The sequence below is a fragment of the Myxocyprinus asiaticus genome, chromosome 32 (genome assembly GCF_019703515.2).
Source record: "Myxocyprinus asiaticus isolate MX2 ecotype Aquarium Trade chromosome 32, UBuf_Myxa_2, whole genome shotgun sequence".
Classification (NCBI taxonomy): Eukaryota; Metazoa; Chordata; class Actinopteri; order Cypriniformes; family Catostomidae; genus Myxocyprinus; species Myxocyprinus asiaticus.
The window spans coordinates 22,622,638-22,645,699 of record NC_059375.1 but is presented as its reverse complement, the minus strand read 5'-3'; the positions used below and the strand labels follow the sequence as shown (position 1 = coordinate 22,645,699).

At 44.1% G+C, this 23,062-nt stretch overlaps 1 protein-coding gene across 1 annotated transcript in view; it reads right to left on the bottom strand.

The window, feature by feature from the left end:
- Positions 1 to 23,062, bottom strand: part of LOC127422826 (carbonic anhydrase-related protein 10-like) — a 315,862-nt gene that overhangs the window by 30,578 nt on the left and 262,222 nt on the right. Inside the window, exon 4 of the mRNA XM_051666617.1 lies at positions 11,723 to 11,908. Coding sequence (XP_051522577.1) covers positions 11,723 to 11,908 — 186 coding nt within the window. The remainder of the gene's footprint in view (positions 1 to 11,722; positions 11,909 to 23,062) is intronic.

Below are 23,062 nucleotides of genomic sequence, written 5' to 3'. Positions count from 1 at the left end.
TTGTTGTGTAAACGTACCCATAGATTATCTTTTATTGTGCAATTCTGTCTCACAAAATTTGTATAGAAACACCGGACTTGAGCATTCAAAGTCACGGGTGTGTCACGGGGGATATCGTAGGCGTACAAGGACTGTTTGAGTTTACAGGGATGAATGCCAGTTGCCACTGTTGTGCGCGGGGTTAATGCGCACGTTTTTCTTTTTTCTGTTTGTTTGGTTCTGGGGGAAGTTTGGGGTTTGTTTGTTGCTCTAATGTTGAAATGTGGTCTTTATAATTTTGTTTTTGACACACAATCTATTTTTTCTCATATGTCAAAATGTCAAATGTTAATATGAGTGGATTGTCTCTCTCCATGTGCAATGTGAATGGGTTGGGGCACCCCATAAAAAGAAGGAAAGTTATTTCTTTTCTTAAGCGTAAGAAATATGATATAGTGTTTCTTCAAGAAACGCATCTTTCCCCACAGGAAGCTGAAAAATTTGGGAAGATATGGGGTGGACAGGTTTTCTTTAGTGCTGGCTCTAAAGTAAGAGCAGGGGATTAAATTCAAATGTCTCAAACAGATTAAAGATAAATTAGGAAGAGTCATTATGTTTAGCAAAGTCTTATTTTGGCTAATATCTATGCACCTAACATTGATGATCAGGGCTTTTTTATAGATCTTGAAGGGATGTTGCAAGCCGCTGGCACCCCACATGATATAATATTGGGAGGAGACTTTAATCTTTTGATGGACTCAGTCCTTGATCATAGTGAAGCAAAAGTGTGCAAGCCCCCTAGAGCAACACTGACGCTTCACAGGATGTGTAAAAATCTTGGTCTTACAGATATCTGGAGACTTTTGAACACATCTGGTAGGGACTATACAATTTTTTTTCTTCAGTCCATAAGATTTAATTGGAAACATATTAGTCTCAGATCATGCCCTGGTGTGTTTAGAGGTGTTGACACATACGGAGAAAAAGAAATCATATAGTTGGTGCTTTAATGTATCCCTTTTGCAAAATCCTGAATTCTTATCAATTTAGTTAGTCAATGTTTGTGAAAGTCAATAAAACACACAGTTGTTGTAGCGCCTCTAGTGTTCATTTCTCCTGTAAACTTCAGGGAATTGTACCTGGAGACACGTTTAACAAGTTTTGCAAAAATTTATTTAGAGTCATGTTTTCACAATGAGCCTGGGTTGGATTATTTTACATTGTATACTTATTACATTCTCATAGAATCACGTTACTATCTTGTTTAAGCATGATCAAATTTTGTGGTAGCTCAACTGACAAAGCATTACAATTGCAATGCAAAGGTCCGGGGTACAAGTCCTGAAGAGCTCGTGAGTCAACACGTGAGCCGTAAGTGTCCCAAAAGCACAAAAAAATGACTGGGTTGCTTCAGCATTTTCATCTCACATTTCCTTTAATGACACTATTGGTTAGGTTTAGGTTTAAGCTTTAGGGTTGGGAGGTAGGTTTTGTTTATTTAAAACTTGATAGAGAATTAACCTTAAAAACCTTATCTGTTTTGGAGAACATTTAACTCGCTTTTAGCACAACACATTAGACTTTTCACATCGAAACTGCCATGACACATGTAATGAACCACATACTATAATTTGGCAAAAATGTCGCTGCAGTCACCTAATTTTCATAAGATCAGGCCGGGGTTAAAACACTAAACATAATGACTAACCCAAAATGATTAGTGCAAAATAAAGCAGCATGTTTAGAGAGGTTCACTGAAGCATGTGAAATGAAATGGGTAACATAAAACAGACAAGTACCATATCACTGTGAAAAGCTTTCCAATTGCTTGTGCATGCTTCCAAGAGCATCTAAAATGCAGTACATTTCTCTTTGGCTGTTTTCACCCAAGCTACTAGGGGAAAATTGAGGGATACCACCTATGCAGTTTTTTAAATGAAGTTTCTGAGAAACACCTTGAATATTTTAGCACTCATTTCATCAGTGGCGTTTCATTTTCGGCTTGCAAGTGAGACCGCCCTCATGGATCATGGAAAATGAAGCGTGTATTAACTCAGAGGTGTTGCATCTACAGTGAGGCAACTTCCCTCTGGATGCCGTGAGCATCAGTCAAACATAATCTTTTATTATTAGAGAACAAATGGTAGACGACAAATAGAGAGAGAGATATGCTTATTGTTAAATGATACAGAGGCAGACATCCAAATAAACGTTAAAAGCATGGTTGATTTTTTTGGGGATGCAAAACAGTCACTGGTAGAGAGGTATTGTGAATGTATTTGCCATTTTAAGTTTTAATATTCTTTAACTCTGTTCTCTTTTCAAGGGCAGCCACGGTCCTAGTTTATTTGGTTCATTTTACATTCTTTACATTTTAATTATTTTTCCAAAGCTTCTCATCATTACTGAGCGCGGGGGGTGGCATGGATTTCAGGCTTCTGAAGCATGTGAAGAGTGCTGCCGTAGGCTCTTTCATAAACGTGTGCAGATGCACTCCCTAAAAACACCACACCTTTTTAAAAACTGATTTGTTTGGGGTAAGACCCCACTGTGACTTATGAGAAATCTGTTTCCTTCAGAGGTTAAAAGGGCTCAACAATAAGGATGTGTGTGAGTGTCTATCAGGCCAGTGCTTCCTTGTTGCTACATCTTATGTTTGTTTATCATGTATATGTTTTTATGCCTTGCAAACTTAAAACATTTGGTTTTCTGTAATGTTTTGAAAATTGTAGTTGCAAACTCAGCTTTAAACTAAGGTAAAGTTATATAGCTGGCTAACATACAGTAGATGTGGTTTGGTAGAAATTGAAAGAATGATTTGTGATAGTCTGGAAACGTCAATTGCAATGGGTTGAAAATAATCAACAAATCGTCATGATTACTTGTGTAACCTCCATTCCCTGATGGAGAGAACGAGACGTTGTGTCAATGTAGTGACACTAGGGGTCAACCTTGGGAGCCCGAGATACCTCTGGTCTTTGATAAAAGGCCAATGAAAATTGGCGAGTGGTATTTGCATGCCACTCCCCTGGACATACAGGTATAAAAGGAGCTGGTATGCAACCACTCATTCAGGTTTTATGCTGAGGAGCCGATATAAGGTCCGGCCATTTCAGTGGGTAGTTCAGCGTTGTGGCAGGAGGGACACAATGTCTCGTTCCCTCCATCAGGGAAAGGAGGTTACACAAGTAACCATGATGTTCCCTATCTGTCACTCACTCGACATTGTGTCGATGTTGTGACACTAGGGGTCCCTATACGAAATGCCACAATTGGCTGAACTATGTTACGCGAACTGGAGGTGTGTGGTGGGCAGACTACTGTGTGCCTCATAGCCAGCACACCAGGTCGACACGTAATCTCCCCCAACATAGTTATGAGTGTCGAACGGCCCTTTTTGGGGACAAGTCGACTTCCCAAGAGATAGAGACAGTCTTAACCCAGTCGTGGCCTCTTTTCCCCTTCTCTTTTTTCCACTCCCTAAAAAAGAAGGGGGATTATCCGACTGGGCTGCCAGGTCTAGTCGGGGGGTGTCCCTCCCAAGGGGAAGACACAGCGGAGACCACACCTCGCCCAAAGAGAGGGGGGGATATTTAAGTGGAAGGATACGTCACATGGTCTTTCCAACCATGTGGAGAGTCTTCAAGGTAGATCCTAGCCAGTGGGGGAGGTGTTACTACAAACATGGAGACTGGGGCAGAGGGGCTCTGCCCAAGGAAGACACAGTTTGCCAACAGGGAAACGAATTAGCGGAAGATATACATTGCATGGCGTTAGCCTTACAGGGAACCACCATATGCAGAGCAGCTACCCCAGAACAGGACTCTTAGTTGGCATGTGTACTGGGCCGGCAGCAAGTCTCTCTGAAAACTCGACTGCCACAGGGCTCGGAGGAAGTCAAAAAGGGAACAAAGTTTGTGAACACTACTGGGAATTAATGGTGCACGTCTTCAGCTCAAAAGGAGGTGGAAGGTGCTATGTGCAAGCAATACACCCGGCTGGCTATCCCGGGCTTATCCGCTTGTGTTGCATGCCACTACCTGGGATGAAACCGGTTCCACCCGGAGGTTGTAGAACCTTGCAAAGGTGTTGGGTGTTGCCCAGCCCACTGCTCTGCAAATGTCTGTTAGAGAGGCACCTCTGGCCAGGGCCCAGGAAGCCGCTATACCCCTGGTAGAATGGGCTCGTAGCCCTACTGGGGGCGGCATGTCCTGGGCGAGATATGCCATAGTTATGGCATCAATGAGCCAGTGAGCGATCCTCTGCTTGGAGACAGCGCTTCCTTTCCTCTGTGCACCAAAGCAGACAAAGAGCTGCTCAGAGATTCTAAAGCACTGTGTGCGATCCAAATAGATGCGTAAAGCGCACACCGGACACAGCAACGCCAGGGCTGGGTCTGCCTCCTCCTGGGGCAGCGCTTGCAGGTTCACCACCTGGTCCCTAAAAGGGGTGGTGGGAACCTTGGGCACATAGCCCAGACGGGGTCTCAGGATCACGTGAGGGTAACCTGGACCGAATTCCAGGCACGTTTCACTGACAGAGAATGCTTGCAGGTCACCTACCCTCTTGATGGAAGTGAGCGCAGTCAGGAGGGCAGTCTTCAAGGAGAGTGCCTTAAGCTCAGATGACTGCAAAGGCTCAAAGGGGGCTCTCTGTAGACCCTGAAAAACTACAGAGAGGTCCCATGAGGGAACGAGGCACGGTCTGGAGGGATTCAGCCTCCTGGCGCCTCTTAGGAACCTGATGATCAGGTCGTGCTTCCCTAAGGACTTACCGTCGACTGCGTCGTGGTGTGCTGCTATGGCGGCAACGAACACCTTCAAGGTGAAAGGGAGCCTCCCTTCCAACCTCTCCTGCAGGAAGGAAAGCACTGAGCCGACTGCACATCTCTGGGGGTCTTCGCGTCAGAAAGAACACCACTTAGCGAACAGATGCCATTTAAAGGCATACAGGCGCCTCGTAGAGGGGGCCCTAGCCTGAGTGATCATGTCTAACACTGCAGGTCTTCCGCGTCCCATCCAGGGGCCAGACATGGAGATTCCAGAGGTCTGGTCACGGGTGCCAGAGGGTGCCCCGTCCCTGAGAAAGAAGGTCCTTTCTCAGGGGAATTCGCCAGGGGGGAGCTGTCGTGAGGAGCGTGAGGTCCGAGAACCACGTCTGTGTGGGCCAGTAGGGTGCTACCAGGATGACCTGCTTCTCATCCTCCCTGACCTTGCACAGGGTCTGTGCAAGTAGGCTCACTGGGGGAAACGCATATTTGCGTAGACCAGGGGGCCAGTTGTGTGCCAGCGCGTCTATGCCGAGGGGAGCCTCAGTGAGGTTGTACCAGAGCGGGCAGTGGGAGGATTCTTGGGAGGCGAACAGGTCCAACTGTGCCTGTCCGAATCGACTCCAAATCAGCTGGACCACCTGAGGGTGGAGTCTCCATTCTCCCCTGAGGGTAACCTGCCATGACAGCACATCCACTGTAGTGTTGAGGTTGCCCGGGATGTGAGTGGCTCGCAGCGACTTGAAGTGCTGCTGACTCCAGAGGAGGAGTTGTGACATACAACGAGAGCGCAGACCACCTTGGCAGTTGACATATGCTACCGTTGCCATGTTGTCTGTCCGAACTAACACGTGCTTGCCCTGGATCAATGGCCGGAACCTCCGCAGGGCGAGCAGAATTGCCAACAACTCGAGGCAGTTGATGTGCCAATGCAGTCGCAGACCCATCCAGAGGCCGGCGGCTGCATGCCCGTTCCAAACAGTGCCCCAGCCCATTTTGGAGGCATCTGTCATGACCACGACGCGCCTGGAGACCAGTTCTAGTGGAACACCTGCCTGTAGAAATGAGAGGTCGGTCCAAGTGCTGAAAAGATGGTGACAGACTGGTGTGATGAACACGCAATGTGCCCGTGGCACCATACCCATCTCAGGACTCGAGTCTGGAGCCAGTGCTGAAGTGGCCTCATATGCATCAACCCGAGCGTGGTGGCCACCACCGAGGATGCCATATGCCCCAGGAGCCTCTGAAAAAGTTTCAGTGGAACCGCTGTTTTCTGTTTGAATGCCTTCAAACAGGCCAGCACCGACTGGGCACGCTCGTTCGTAAGGCTTGCCATCAAGGAGACTGAGTCCAACTCCAAACCGAGAAAAGAGATGCTCTGAACCGGGAGGAGCTTGCTCTTTTCCCTGTTGACCCAAAGCCCTAGTCGGCTGAGGTGTGAGAGCACCAGGTCCCTGTGTGCACACAACATGTCTCGAGAGTGAGCTAGGATTAGCCAGTTGTCGAGATAGTTGAGAATGCAAATGCCCACCTCCCTTAATGGGGCAAGGGCAGCCTCTGCGACCTTCGTGAAGATGTGAGGAGACAGGGACAGGCCGAAAGGGAGGACTTTGTACTGATACGCCTGACCCTCGAATGCAAACCGCAGGAAGGGTCTGTGTCGAGGAAGGATCGAGATGTGGAAGTACGCATCCTTCAGGTCTACCACCGCAAACCAATCTTGATACCGGACGCTCGCCAGAATGCGTTTTTGCATCAGTATCTCGAACGGGAGTCTGTGTAAGGCCAGGTTCAGTACTCGCAGGTCCAAGATTGGCCGCAACCCACCGCCTTTTTTCAGCACGATGAATTAGGGGCTGTAAAACCCTTTTTTCATCTCGGCTGGAGGGACAGGTTCTACCGCGCCCTTCCGTAGGAGGGTAGCGATCTCCGCGCGCAAGGTAGCAGCATTTTCGCTCTTGACCAAGGTGAAGTGAATACCGCTGAACCTGGGTGGACGCCTGGCGAACTGAATCACGTAGCCAAGTCAGACAGTCTGGATCAGCCATCACGACAGATTGGAAAGCGCGAGCCATGCCTCCAAGTTCCGCGCAAGGGGGACCAAGGGGACAACGTCGTCGGACGTACCGGCAGGTGGGGCCTCGTGGCGGGGCGGAGCTCGAGGTGCCACACCACGTCGTGGCCGTGCTGAGTCTAGGGACATCGAAGCACTTACCTGGCTCCTTGTGACCACCCCCGGAACAGCCTGGGATGGGGGAGGAAGAAGCCTGTCCTCATAACCCATGGAGACTGCCACATTGGGGGTGGCTGTGTGCCACAGCTGGGCTCTCAGGGGCGGAAAGGCCACTGCTGGAGTGCCAACCCTGCAAGAAAAAACCCGTGGACGGTAGTCGTGGTGATGACCGTGCACACCGGGTATGTGACCCAGGGAGGAAGGAAGCCGCTCTTTTGCTGAACTGTTGGGTACCGCAGCCACTTGGGCATGCGGCGAAATCAAACAAAAAGGCAACAAAAGATCACCGGGGGATGGAGTGGTCTTTTTACCAGTTCCAAGTGAGTGGGTTCCCTCGTCCCTGGGTCCCCCGTCTCAGGGGTGCTTTGAAGACCTCCGTGGGTTCTTAGGCGCTGGCTGTGAGAAGGCTGGCGTCTGCTTCCTGCGGTGGGCTCCACGCCAGGGCCGGGCCGAAGGGGTGGGCTGCAGCATGGCCAGTGCAGTCACCGCAGGGGGACGCCCTTGGCAATGAGCAGACAGGGTGCGGGATCTTGAGCCGCGCCGGGGCAGGATGTGCCAGATTGCCTCCGTCTGCTGCTTCACCGCTGAGAACTGCTGGGCAAAGTCCTCGGAGAGCAAGGTTGGTCGTCGAGCGCAGTTCCTGCATCAAATCTGGGGCGGAACAACCCTAGTGCAGTTCTTTCAATGCCTTGGCTTGGTGGACCTGCAGGAGAGCCATGGCATGCAGGGCAGAGGTGGCTTGTCCAGCAGCGCTGTAGGCTTTAGCCGTCAGGGATGACGTGAGCCTACAGGGCTTGGACAGGAGCTTAGGGCGTCCGCGCCAGGTGGCGGCGCTCTGCGGGCATAGGTGCACCACGAGCGCCTTATCCACTGGGGGAATCGCCGTATAGCCTCTGGCCGCCCCGCCATCGAGGGTAGTGAGAGCGGTGGAACTGCGGAATCAGGGCCGGGCAGTAAAAGGTGCCTCCCACGATTTCGTCAGCTCCTCGTGCACTTCCGGGAAGAATGGCACTGGAGTGGGGCATGGCTGCTTTGACCGGCGCCCCGAGCCCAGGAACCAATCATCAAGCCGCGAGGGTTCAGGGGAGAGCGGAGGGTTCCACTCTAACCCGACGCTCGCGGCCGCCCGGGAAAGCATGTCCGTCATTTCGGCATCGGCCTGTGACTGGGCAATCGTTCCCGAAGGGGGAAGCCCAGCTGAGGCTTCTGCATCCGACTGGACAAGCCCGCTCTCCGATGCTGCACTCGAGAGCTCATCATCTTCGCGGGCTCTGAACAAGAAGCCAGATTGGCCGTGAGACGAGCCGGCGAACTCATCCAGAAGCCCGATTGGGGCAGACGAGCATGCTGGGGAATGGGAGGTCCGCGGGGGGATACCCGGCGGAGACGATCCCATTGGGGTCCCCAAATCGCCCCAAGTGCTAGCCGCACTGGCCTCATACCCGTAGGTAGAAGGACCGAGGCGGGGAGCCGCTGGGGTGGCTTGCTTTCTTACGAAGGTAAGCCACGACCGCAACGTTGCCATGGTCATGTACTTGCAATGAGAACATGAACCATCCACAAATGCTGCCTCCGTGTGGGTCACGCCCAGACACGAAAAACAGCGATCATGACCATCTGAAGTTGAGATTTAACGACTGCAACCAGGAATAACACACAATCGGAAAGGCATCTTTAAAAAGACGCGTCTTTTCCGTGTGTGCCGCTCTTTTAGAGAAATATATACTCTTTTAGAGGAGAAAAAAGCTCTTTCAGAAAATATACTCTTGTTTTTCTGCCAAAGCGCCCAGGGGCGTTCTCTGCAGTGCACCAGTGCAGAGGAGGGAGAAGCCGCTGAAATGTGCCGTCAGATCCAGCAGAGGTGAATGAACAGTAGGATTCAGCTCAATGAGCATGACCGTTCGGCTCTGAAGAGAAAATCTGAATGAGTGGTTGCATACCAGCACCTTTTATACCCGTATGTCCGGGGGAGTGGCATGCATATACCACTCACCAATTTTCATTGGCCTTTTATCAAAGACCAGAGGTTTCTCGGGCTCCCTAGTGTCACTACATCGACACAACGTCGAGTGAGTGACAGATAAGGAACAGTAATTTTTTCACCATATGCCATCATTTTCCAGCAAAAGAGAGTGTTTATAGTTAAGAACTGAAGAGTCAAGACCAAATGTTTAGCAGAATCAATGACAACTACAGCAGAAATGAATGATCATTTGGCCTCTACTGTCTGTCAAGACAAGTAATGGTTTAAACACAAGAGTGAAAAACAGATTTGAGCCTTTTGGTGCCCGGGTCACGCTTCACTTTGCCCTGATAGATTGTTAGCACTTTGTTTTATTATTGTTCAATAATCAGCTGGCTGCCTCAGGGGGAGAAAATAAGTTATAATTATTAATTACTGCGGATTTGCCTATCAAGCTCATGCTTGTTTTGTTGTCACACAAATCGTTGTTCTTATTATGCTCAAAGAGAAATGTCAGGACTTCACAGACTTTATCAAATGATAAAGGCTGCAGTGTAGTTCAGTGCCTGCTAGAATTACACTGTGAGCGTAATTGAGACGCATTCTCCTGCTATTATGACTCTGTTAGTGGGTGACTACTAAGATTGGAAAAATTGTTGTATCAAAGTACTGTGATATTTTACTTCATGATACTATATAGATAGTTTAACACCAAGAATCAATACTTTTGTTAAATTTTTCCCATTAATATTTAAATATAAGTGCAAGTATACGACACAATGCAACATAATTGTAACACTTTACAATAAGGCTCTATTCATTAAAGGTGCTATATGTAAGATTGACAACAAGCATTTGAAATGGGTACTGCAGTACAAATTCAAAATACTGGAGAGTTGTCTGCCCCGCCCCAGACTCGAAGCTCATGCGGGTTGCCAGAATGCAAATTAGCCAACTCAGCATCCGTTTTAAAGGATTTCTGGGCTTTAAGCTGTTTCCATCTTCCAAAGGAATCTCCAATATTTATCCTTGTTTTACTATGCCTCTGGTCATTGTGGTTTTTAGATGGATGGCAAAGCTTTTTAGGTCGGGTGGAATCTGTTATCTCTGATCCAGTTCGTTTGCTGGCTTCCACGGCTGCAGCACGCAATGTTGTTTGCCTGCAAACTTGTTCAAATCTGGCAACCCGGCGGTGTCGAAATACTTTTGGTGAGTGGGCAGTGGGCGGGATCACACAGGCCAAAATATAAACAGAAATTCCAGCCTGGAATGGAAACTTCAAAGTAGAAAATACTGGCTGTAGCATTGTTATCGGAGAAGCCAGTATTTCAACTTAGCATGTTTCCTAACTCTCTAATGACATATTATGGTCATTTTATGATTTAGTACAGTAAAAATATTACATATAGCAACTTTAACATTCGTTGACACAATAGTTAACATGAACTAACAATGAACAATAATTTAAAAATATTTATTGATCTTATTAAATGATAATTTCATATACTATTTTATTTATTTTTTTTAATTAAAAGTTGTATAAGTAAACATTAATTAATGCAATATGAACTAACAGGAACTAAAATTGGACAGTAGCTTTTTGATAAGTTAACATTAACCAAGATTAATGAATGCTGTAAAAAATAACTGTTCATTGTTAGCTTATGCTACCTAATGCATTAACTAATATTAACAAATAGAACCTTATTGTAAAGTGTTACCAACACAATGTGGCATTACGTTAAAACAGTCAATAATTTCATTTTGAACAAAATACAAACACAACAAGAGCTAAAGATATAAGTCTAGAACATGTGACTGCAAGAGTTTTCATTTAATGATAAGCATGATGGAACCAAAAGTAAGCTATTTCCTCAAGCCTTTATTTATTTATTTATTTTTTACTGACTCTGACGTGCCTACATTTATGCGCTATGGTATGGCTCTACAATGAAGTAAAGCAGGAAGTTCAGCACTTGTGCAAAGTACCAAAGTCCAAAGTGTAAAATATTGCAATATATCAGTTTTGAATGGCAATGCACTGGACAAAAAATTGCATGTTGTAATGCAAAACAAATCTATATAATATCTTATTTCCAGGTGCATGTTCCCACCCCAAGTAAATATATTTATTTTCAAATTTTCATTTATTTATTTTTTTTGGTATGTTAAAGAGTATTATTTATCTTCATGTCATCAGGGCCCAAACTTTACTTTTTATAATCTGATGCAAACATTTCATGAAATATATGCTCTGAGGCACACTTTTACAATTCATGCATAAAACCACCAAAATATGCATTTGTTTTACAGCTATACTTTTCTATTCCGTGCTGAGCTTTGTTTTCAGCCTACACCATCTGTTGAACTATGAGGCAAGCTATCTTTACACTTTGCATAGATGTCAACTAAACAGATCAATAGGTCCATAAGCTGTCAAAAAAAAAAAAAAAAGAAAAAAAAAAAAGCAGCTATTGTGGTCGATTATGGTTGGGTATGACCTGCAAAGGCAAAATTTAGTAACTACATTTTATGTCAAAACTGAGTTAAGACCAAAATTCAGTCTCTAAGACTATGAACTATCCTATGACAGATGGGTTTGGCTCACCTATGCTTAGATTCAAGAAAAAACTTGTGAAAATGTGATAATCCACAATTGGCTGGACAGTCAAAAAACATTTTAGCCATTTCTCTCAGTTTCAGTGTAGGCGTAGCAATCACGTTTTGGCTTTGTAGGGCAGTGTAGCCCACTCATGATACACAGGATTGGTAGGCTCACCTCTCCAGAGAAGGCCTGGCCATTGAGGAGATGCTCAGAGCCCTGTCCGTCCTCACTGCCAAAGTGTAACCTGATCTCCTCAAGTCGGTGGCTGTACGTCATTGGTCCACCAGAGATGTTCACCAGGTGCTCTTTGTCCAGTCGCAGTGATACATGGCGGCCGGTGTTGTACATTGTCCCTCCCACCTTTAGAAAAAATAATAAAAGAATCACAAATAAATAAAACAAGTACTGCAAATCAAATAGGGGAAGAGAGTGAATTAGTCTTCTGTTGATCTACTTCAGGGTGACAAACCAGCCCAATAACCAATCAAACGTCAAGTCAAGTCATTTTTATTTGTATAGCGCTTTTAACAGCACACATCATTTCAAAGCAGCTTTACATAAAATTATGCTTTAACAAATGGGGGAAGAGAGTGGATTAGTCTTGTGTTGATCTACTTCAGGGTGACAAAACCCAATAACCAATCAAACGTCAAATCATTTTTATTTGTATAGCGCTTTTCACAGCACACATCATTTCAAAGCAGCTTTACAGAAAATTATACTTTAACAGAAAAGCTATAATATAGTAATGTCTTTGAGTCATAATAGTGCGGTTTAATAATAATAATAATAATAATAATAATATTAATAATAAACAACATGATTGTAAATTGCACCTTAAAATAAATAATAATATATTTAGACCCCCAGTGAGCAAGCTTAAGGTGACTGTGGCAAGGAACACAAAACTCAATAAGATGTTGGTTAATGGAGAAAAATAACCCTGGGGGAAACCAGGCTCACTGTGGGGGTCAGTTCCCCTCTGGCTAAAAAGCATGAATATAATGCCAATATTAGTTATTTATGTGTAGTACAGGTCAAGACTTAAAATTAGTAAACTAAGTGTTAGGGTCCAATGTTTAAACAAAAATATTTTGTATTAACTGTAAGATTAATGACTAAAGTCTTAGAATTAACATTCTTATTTAACTGCGGAAGTGCAAACAGTGCATTGTCCTTTGTTATTTGGCTAATGAAGGCTGCAATTAAATGTATTATCTATGTATTCCATTTTAAGAGTGTAGTCCATCCTTTGACCAAGGTTATGCAGGCAGAGGTCAGTAAGGTGCACTGCAGTTCGACTGTAAGCTTATGGCAGATTAATTTCTGGTGGAGTCTATCTTAATTCTAAGTTTCAGGCAGTGTCCAGTGAAGTGTCCCATGTCTGACGGTTGGTGCTGGCATCAGTTCATCCTCTGTGAAGTCCATCATAGTAGACTGAAGTGATATCTGACTGGCACAAGCTGCAGTTAGTCTTCATCACTCAGCAACACGTAGTAGTGGGAGTTGTACATCAGACAGCACCGGAGTCGAACATCAGGCAGGACCAGAGCTGGATCTTGGAAGGCTCTGGTAACCTCAGGATATGTATACCAAGGTTAAGTCAGGGAAACAAATAGAATAATATTAGCATAAATGCCATTCACTTTAAATAAGGATTATAGAATATGGGAAGTGTTTCCGGTTCCGGCAGACCTAACTAATGCAGCATAACAATGTGTTGATAGATAAATTAAGTGTATGGCTGAAAAGATGTGTCTTTAGTCTAGACTTAAACTGAGAGAGTGTGTCTGAGTCCCAAACCATATTTAAAAGACTATTCCATAGTTTATGAGACAAATAGGAAAATGATCTACCTCCTTTTGTGGATTTTGATATTCTAGGTATTATTAACAGGCCATAATTTTGTGATCTTAGTGAACGTGATGGAATATAGTGTGGTAGAAGGTCACACAAGTACTGTGGAGCTAGACCATTCAAAGCTTTGTAAGTAGTTAGAATTATTTTAAAATGAATATGAAATTTAACAGGTAGCCAATGTAGCGATGCTAAGACTGGGCTGATATGTTCATACAGTTGAAGTCAGAATGTTTACATACACTTAGGTTGAAGCCATTAAAACTCATGTTTTAACCACTACACAGATTTAATAGTAACAATCTATAGTTTTGGCAAGTCATTTAGGACATCTACTGTGTGCATGACACAAGTAATTTTTCCCAACAATTGTTTACAGACAGATTGTTTCACTTTTAATTGACTATATCACAATTCCAGTGGGTCAGAAGTTTACATACACTAAGTTAACTGTGCCTTTAAGCAGCTTGGAAAATTCCAGAAAATGCTGTCAAGCCTTTAGACAATTAGCTTCTGATAGGAGGGTACTGAATTTGAGGTGTACCTGTGGATGTATTTTAAGGCCTACTTTCAAACTCAGTGCCTCTTTGCTTGACATCATGGGAAAATCAAAAGAAATCATCCAAGACCTAAAAAAAAAAGTTGTGGACTTCCACAAGTTTGGTTCATCCTTGGGAGCAATTTCCAAATGCTTGAAGGTACCATGTTCATCTGTACAAACCATAGTACGTAAGTATAAACACCATGGGATCATGCAGCAATCATATCGCTCAGGACGGAGACACATGAAAAAAGTTGGTGAAAAAAGTGCAAAACAATCCCAGAACAACAGCAAAGGACCTTTTGAAGGAAGGAAGATGCTAGAGGAAACAGGTAGACAAGTATCTATATCCACAGTAAAATGAGTCCTATATCAACATAACCTGAAAGAAAAGGAAGAAGCCACTGCTCCAAAACTGCCATAAAAAAGCCAGACTACAGCTTGCAAGTGCACATGGGGACAAAGATCTTACTTTTTGGAGAAATGTCCTCTGGTCTGATGAAACAAAAATTTAAGTTTTTGGCTATAATGACCATCGTTATGTTTGTAGGAAAAAGGGTGAGACTCGCAAGCCGAAGAACACCATCCCAACTGTGAAGCATATGGGTGGCAGCATCACGTTGTGGGGGTGCTTTGCTGCAGGAGGGACTGGTGCACTTCACAAAATGGATTGGTCTTCCAAATGGACAATGACCCCAAGCATACCTCCAAAGTTGTGGCAAAATGGCTTAAGGACAACAAAGTCAAGGAATTGGAGTGGCCATCACAAAGCCCTGATCTCAATCCGATAGAAAATTTGGGGGCAGAACTGAAAAAGCGTATGCAAGCAAGGAGGCCTACAAACCTGACACCACTTCTGTCTGGAGGAATGGGCCAAAATTCCAGCAACTTATTGTGAGAAGCTTGTGGAAGGCTACCCAAAACATTTGACCCAAGTTAAACAATTTAAAGGCAATGCTACCAAATACTAGCAAAGTGTACGTAAACTTCTGACCCACTGGGAATGAGATGAAAGAAATAAAAGCTGAGACAAATCATTCTCTCTACTATTATTCTGACATTTCACATTCTAAAATTAAAGTAGTGATCCTAACTGACCTAAGACAGGCATTGTTTTCTACGATTAAATGTCAGGAATTGTGAAAATCCGAGTTTAAATGTATTTAGCTAAGGTGTATGTAAACTTTTGACTTCAACTGTATTTCTAGGTTCTAGTCAGCACTCTAGATTCTGCATTTTGTACAAAATGAAGTTTATTTATGGAACCTGTGGGACATCCTCCCAATAAACCATTACAATAATCTAGTCTTGAGGTCATGAACGCATTAATTAGTTCCCTATCTGCCACTCACTCGATGTTGTGTCGATGTAGTGACACTAGGGGGTCACTCTTGGGAGCCCGAGACACCTCTGGTCTTTAATAAAAGGCCAATGAAAATTGGCGAGTGGTATTTGCATGCCACTCCCCCAGACATACGGGTATAAAAGGAGCTGGTATGCAACCACTCATTCAGATTTTCTCTTCGGAGCCGAACGGTCATGCTCACTGAGCTGAATTCCCACGACTGTTCATTCACCTCTGCTGGATCTGACGGCGCATTTCAGCGGCTTCTCCCTCCTCTGCACTGGTGCACTGCCGAGAATGCCCCTGGGCGCTTCGGCAGAAATAAGAGTATTTCTCTAAAAGAGTATAAATCTCTAAATGGCACACACGGAATGTCTTTTTACAGACGTGTCTTTTTAAAGATGCCTTTCTTTTGTGTGTTATTTGTGGTTGCGCTCGTTATCTCTCGTCTTCTGACGGTCACGATAACTGTCTTTCGTGTCTGGGCGCTGCTCACACGGAGACAGCGTTCGTGGATGAGTCATGTACTTATTGCAAGAACATGTCCATGACAACGATGTGGTCGCGGCTTACCTTCATAAGAAAGCAAGCCACCCCAGAGGCTCCCCGCCTCGGTCCTTCTACCCACGGTTATGAGGCCAGCGTGGCTAGCACTGGGGGAAATTTGGGGACCCCAGTGGGACCACCTCCGCCAGGTATCCCCCCGTGGACCTCCCATTCCCCAGCACACTCTTCTGCCCCGATCTGGCTTCCAGATGAGTCTGCCGGCTCGTCTCACGGCGAGTTCGACCTCTTATTCGGAGCCCGCGAAAGTGATGAGCTCTCGAGCACACCATCAGAGAGCTGGGCTCCTCCCTTCGGGTACGGTCGCCCAATCACAGGCTTACATGGAGATGACAACATGCTTTCCTGGGCAGCCGTGAGCGTCGGGCTAGAGTGGAACCCTCCGCTCTCCCCTGAACCCTTGCGGCTCAATGATTGGTTCCTGGGCTGTTGATCCAGGGCAAGCACGTGTTAGTTCAGACAGACAACATGGCAACAGTAGCATATGTCAACCGTCAAGACGGTCTGCGCTCTCATTGTATATCACAACTTGCCCGCCGTCTCCTCTTCTGGAGTCAACAGCACTTCAAGTCGCTGCGAGCCACTCACATACGGGCGACCTCAACACTGCAGCGGACGCGCTGTCATGGCAGGTTACCCTCAGGGGAGAGTGGAGACTCCACCCTCAGGTGGTCCAGCTGATTTGGAGTTGATTCGGACAGGCACAGGTAGACCTGTTCGCCTCCCAAGAATCCTCCCACTGCCCGCTATGGTACACCCTGAGGCACCTCTCGGCATAGACACGCTGGCACACAGCTGGCCCCCTGGCCTGCGCAAATATGCATTTCCCCCAGTGAGCCTACTTGCACAGACTCTGTGCAAGGTCAGGGAGGACAAGGAGCAGGTCATCCTGGTAGCACCCTACTGGCCCACCCAGACGTGGTTCTCGGACCTCACGCTCCTCGCGACAGCCCCCCCCCCCCGGCGAATTCCCTTGAGGAAGGACCTTCTTTCTCAGGGATGGGGCACCATCTGGCGCCCGTGACCAGACCTCTGGAATCTCCATATCTGGCCCCTGGACGGGACATGGAAGACCTAAGCAGTTTACCACCCGCGGTGGTAGACACGATCACTCAGGCTAGGGCCCCCTCTACGAGGCACCTATATGCCTTTAAGTGGCATCTGTTCGCTAAGTGGTGTTCTTTTTAAAGAACACCACTTAAACCCCCAGAGATGCGCAGTCGGATTGGTGCTTTCCTTCCTGCAGGAGAGGTTGGAAGGGCGGCTGTCCCCTTCCACCTTGAAGGTGTACGTTGCTGCTATAGCAGCACACCACGACACAGTGGACGGTAAGTCCTTAGGGAAGCACGACCTGATCATCAGATTCCTGAGAGGCACCAGGAGGCTGAACTCCTCCAGACCGTGCCTCGTTCCCTCAAGGGACCTCTCTGTAGTTCTTCAGGGTCTACAGAGAGCCCCCTTTGAGCCTTTGCAGTCAGCTGAACTTAAGGCACTCTCCTTGAAGACTGCCCTCCTGACTGCGCTCACTTCCATCAAGAGGGTAGGAGACCTGCAAGCGTTCTCTGTCAGCAAAACGTGCTTGGAGTTCGGTCCGGGCTACTCACGTGATCTTGAGACCCCGACCGGGCTATGTGCCCAAGGTTCCCACCACCCCTTTTAGGGACCAGGTGGTGAACCTGCGAGCACTGCCCCAGGAGGAGGCAGACCCAGCCCTGTCATTGCTGTGTCTGGTGCGCGCTTTACGCATCTATTTGGATCGCATGCAGAGCTTTAGGATCTCTGAGAAGCTCTTTGTCTGCTTTGGTGCACAGTGGAAAGGAAGCGCTGTCTCCAAGCAGAGGATCGCCCACTGGCTCATTGATGCCATAGCTATGGCATATCACGCCCAGGACGTGCCGCCCCCCGTAGGGCTACGAGCCCATTCTACCAGGGGTATAGCGGCTTCCTGGGCCCTGGCCAGAGGTGCCTCTCTAACAGAAATTTGCAGAGCAGCGGGCTGGGCAACACCCAACACCTTTGCAAGGTTCTACAACCTCCGGGTGGAACCGGTTTCATCCCAGGTAGTGGCATTTAATACAAGCAGATAAGCCCGGGATAGCCGGCCGGTGTATCGTTTGCACATAACACCTTTCACCTCCTCTGAGCTGAAGACGTGCGGCATTAATTCCCAGTAGTGTTCACAAACTATGTTCCCTGGTTGACTTCCTCCGAGGCCTGTGGCAGTCGAGTTTTCAGAGAGACTCGCTGCCGGCCCAGTACACGTGCTAAGAGCCCTGTTCTTGGGTAGGTGCTCCGCATGTGGTGGTTCCCTGTAAGGTAACCCCATGCGATGTATATATGAAAATGTGTAAATGTGAAAACTAATTCCACAGTTCCTGATAATGTCTCCCAGGGGAAGCATATATAAGTAGAAAAGGAGAGGCCCTAAAACTGATCCCTGTGGCACTCCATACTTAACTTTAGTTTGATCTGACAATTCCTCGTTTACACAGGGAAAGTGGAAGCGGTCGGATAAATAGGATCTAAACCAAGCTAATGCCTGTCCACAAATGCCAACATAATTCTCAAGCCTATCGAAGAGAATTTTATAATCTGTGGTGTCAAAGGCAGTACTAAGATCTAAAAGCACTAGAAGAGAAATGCAGCTGTGATAAGAGCAAGTCATTTGTAACTCTGATAATTGCAGTCTCTGTACTATGATGGGGCCTAAATCCTGACTGAAATTCTTCATATATACCATTAGTTTGTAAAATTGAACATAGTTGGGGGGACACTGCCTTTTCTAGTATTTGACATAAACAGGAGTTTTGAAATCAGTGTATAATTAGCCAACTCTCCAGGACCAAGCTGTTTCTTGATAAACAGTTTAATAACTGCTATCTTAATTTTCTTGGGATATGCCCTAAGGATAATGAGTTAATAATATTAAGAGGAGGTTCTGAGATTATAGGAAGCACCTCTTTTAATAGCTTGGTCGGTATTGAATGTAACATACATGTTGTTTATTTTGATGTTTTTATACATATTGTTTAGCTCTTCCTGTCCTATGACAGCAAAGGATTGAAGTTGCTCGGGGGGAATAATATGAGACACTGTCTTTAGAAGTGCTATTGCACAAGGTTGCATAATTCCAATTTTGTTTCTGATGATTAAAATTTTACCAGTAAATAAATTCATAAAGTCATTACTATTGTGCTGTGATGGAAGCTTTAGTTGAAGCTTTATTCATTATTAATTTATCCACAGTACTGAATATACACCTAGGATTATTGTGGTTATTTTCTGTGAGTTTGCCAAAATATGCAGAATTGGCAGCTTTTAGAGCCTTTCTGTAGCTAGAGACACTATCATTCCATGCACCACGAAAGACCTCTAATTTTGTACTCTGCCACTTGCACCCGATTTTTCAAGCTGCTCTCTTGAGAACATGAGTGTGATCATTGTACCATGGTGTGGGGCTTTTCTCTTTAATTTTCTTTAATAGAAGGGGGGGTGACACCATCAAGAGGGCTAGAGAAGACTGTATCTATATTTTCTGTGATTACATCAAGTTCTTCTGAATGTTTTGGTTTACTGAGTATTTGAGACAAATCTGGAAGGTTAGTGAAACAATCTTTAGTGGTCGAAAGAATAGTTCTACCCGATTGACAATGCGGCATAGATTGTGTGACCTTTGCTAAATGCAGCATACAAGAGACAAGGTATTGATCTGAGATTTCATCACTTTGCGGCAGAATTACTATATTATCAACATCAATTCCATATGACAGAATTAAATTTAGTGTATGATTATGGCGATGAGTTGAACCTGTCACATTTTGTCTGACCCCAACAGAGTTGAGAATATCAAAAAAATTATAATCCCAGTGTATAATTTTCTATGTGAATGTTGAAGTTACCAACGATTAAACAGTAACTACTAGATCTGACAGAAAATCAGCAAATTCCCTAAGGAAATCAGAAAATGGCCCTGGTGGTCTATATACTGTAGCAAGAAAAAAAGACGACAGAGATTTTTTATTTATATCTGACGATGTCACATCAGTTCAAAAGAATTGAACTTATATCCTGACCTCTGAGTAACACCAAAAACATCACTGTAAATTGTAGCAACACCCCCTCATCGACCATTCAGGTGATGCTAATGTTTATAACAATAACCTCGGTGAGTAGACTCATTTAAACTAATATATTCATCCGGTTTAAGCCAGGTTTCAGTCAAACAGAGCAAATCTAGACTATTATATGTAATCATTTAATTTACAGTAAGTGCTTTGGATGAAAGAGATCTAATGTTTAGTGGTCCTACCTTTATAAGATGTTTATCTTCATTTTTTTTTTTTTTTTTTTTTTTTCCAAGTTTGATTTCAATAATTTTTTTCTAAATGACTTAATGAGGGTTTTGTGTTTGGTAGTTTGGGGAACAAACACAGTCTCTATATGATATCTAGGTGATACAGTCTCTATGTGTTGTTGTTTATGTGAACTGTGTGACGTTTCAAAGCAGCTAGCAGATGTTCATATTAGCCAGTTTGTATGCTTCCTGACCCGGGACCCAGTTAGTCAAACAATATTAAAACTAGCCCATTGACCAATAAAACAAACCCAAAAAAACAAAAACAACAACAAAAAAAAATATTCCAATATCAGAACTCAAAATATGCCACTCCCATACCTAATAGACATTTTTACAGTCCCTATTATAAACTTTAATGTTTCCCTTCATTTGTAGGCCTAGTAAAGCATGCAAATGATGCGTGCAATTAGAATTATGGAAGTAAACACCCATTTGAGAAATTGATTTTTGTGATATATACAGTAGGCCAATTTAAATCTAATATATACTTTTAAAACATACTTACAATAAACTTTATGGTTGATAATCAATGGCAACTGTTTCTGTAGATGTCATTAGACTGCAACTTAATTCTTTTTTAAAAATTGTGTTTAATTGCTGATTTCCCAATACAAATTTACAAATACAACTCTACCCATAATCTGCCAATCTTTTACCATGGAAATTAAAATGGCTGTATTTTCAAATGACATCAAGCAAGTCTCCCTACCAGATCCCTCATAAAAATATCTGTCCCCAAAATACTTTCAAACACCTTAGCAGGCAGTCCCACCTTTGGCAAAATATAAACTGGAGAGTACAAAATATTTCATTCAAACATTTCATTCACATTTATTTCATACTAGAGATGCACATATACCATTTTTTTTTTTAGACTGAATACGAGTACCGATGCTTTCTTTTTGGTACTCACTGATACTTTTATTTTTTGTAATGAATTGAGGGTAGCATATTTAATATTTTCAAGGACTATAGGAGGCTATAGTTGATCACCAAGGTATCATAACATTAAAATATATTACTCATTCTTAAGTTGTTTTTTTATGAAGTGTAAATTCATTGGGTAAGAGATAATGGAATCATATACTTATTTACTAAACACAGATACTGTGAGTACTGTAGTAATTTTTGTGTGAAACAAAGAGCTTCTGTTACTTTTGCTGCCCTTGATTTACTTAAATTTGCTCTTTATAATTAAGTCACAGCACATGTCAGATGACTATAAGTGACTGCTCTTCATTTTTCAGTAATCCTGTTTATCGTCTCTGCTCGGTGGCTTTGTCTGTTGTTAATATGATTATATTTTTAACAAAATGATCGTGCTCTTTTCATTTGGTTGGCAAGCATGTACATGCTGAGGGAACAGACAGCAATCAAGTACATTCACAGAGACAAGCAAGCATATTGAGCACACTCTCTGATGTCCTCACTCTTATAATTGTGAATCGTTTAAAAAAAAAATCCAATCGTAGTTGAGTGATCCACAAACTGCCCAACGCTACTCGCGAGAGAGGAAAGTGTGCTTCACACATTTGAATGTCTGTCGGTGTCTCTGCACGTGCTCTATGAATGTGCTTCATTTCCGAGCACAACAGCAGCTGTACACAGTTACAGGCCTATGTGTGTTGCATGGAATCGGAGCATTTTAACAAGTACATGAGCGAGTGCAGAGCCAGAGCCCTAATTAAACAACGTCTATCATTCAACAAAAATAATTTACCTGGGAAAAACAGTTTAAAAGCAGCCCAACTTGGCAACCCTGTTCTACATACTAATTTTAAAGGAATAGTTCACTCAAAAAGTTAAACAAAATATGTTATTTACTCACCCTCATGCTTACTAAACCTGTAAGATTGAAACTTATATAAATTGAAGTTATATAAAGCAGAACGTCCAAGCTTCTCTTTTCCAATGAATGTAAATGGTGACCATGTCTATCAAGACAGATTTCCAGTGAATAATGACTTAAATTTCAGTCTGTTCCAAACATACAGCTATCATCTGGCTTCAGAAGACTTGCAACAGAGTGTTAGGTTGTATGGACTACTTTATGTTGTATGGTTCTTTAATGGAGATTTTTTGTCCTTTTTGGAGCTTGACAGCCACTGGTCCATACCTCTTGCCTTTTCTTTTTTGCCTTTCTCTTCTCTTCCTCTTTCTTTCTTTCTGTCTGTCTGTCTCTATCTTTTTCGTTTTGCGACTTTGCCATCAAAATTATTTTCCCTCTCCAAATTCACAAAGAAAGAGGCCTGCCCACACATTGTAAATATTTTATAGAACCTCTGAAAAATCAATGATTTTTGTGGGTTGAAGAGAGAGAGAGAGAGAGAGAGAGAGAGAGAGAGAGAGAGAGAGAGAGAGAGGGAAAAGAAAGAATGTAAATAGGCGGGGCATGGAAAGGGGTATGAACCCGAGCGGAAAGGATGAGAAGAGAAGGTGTAGCTGCACTTAAAGGATTACCAGTCTTTGGCATTACCTTGGGATGCTGGACTCACCCAAGAAAAGGGCAAGACATTTGAAAAACCCTGAAGAGGTAATTTCTCAATGATTATTCGTGAACTACAGATGGCAAAGTTAGGAGAAAGGAAGGCAGGAAAAAAGATTTTCACTGTGCATTTTCAATTAAGAAAAGCCCTGTCTATGTTACATGACATTCCAGCCAATGTATGTGAGAAAATTTCTGCTAATGTCACAACACAACTGAAGGATCACAAAAGTTGAATATCCATTCAACTATATGTATTTGTGAGCATTCTTCCATTATCGATAGCCAGTCTATGCTGACCTTCCTTAACACTGTACATGTATGGACTTCAAATTTTATATTTTATTTTTATAATGTTCCCAGCG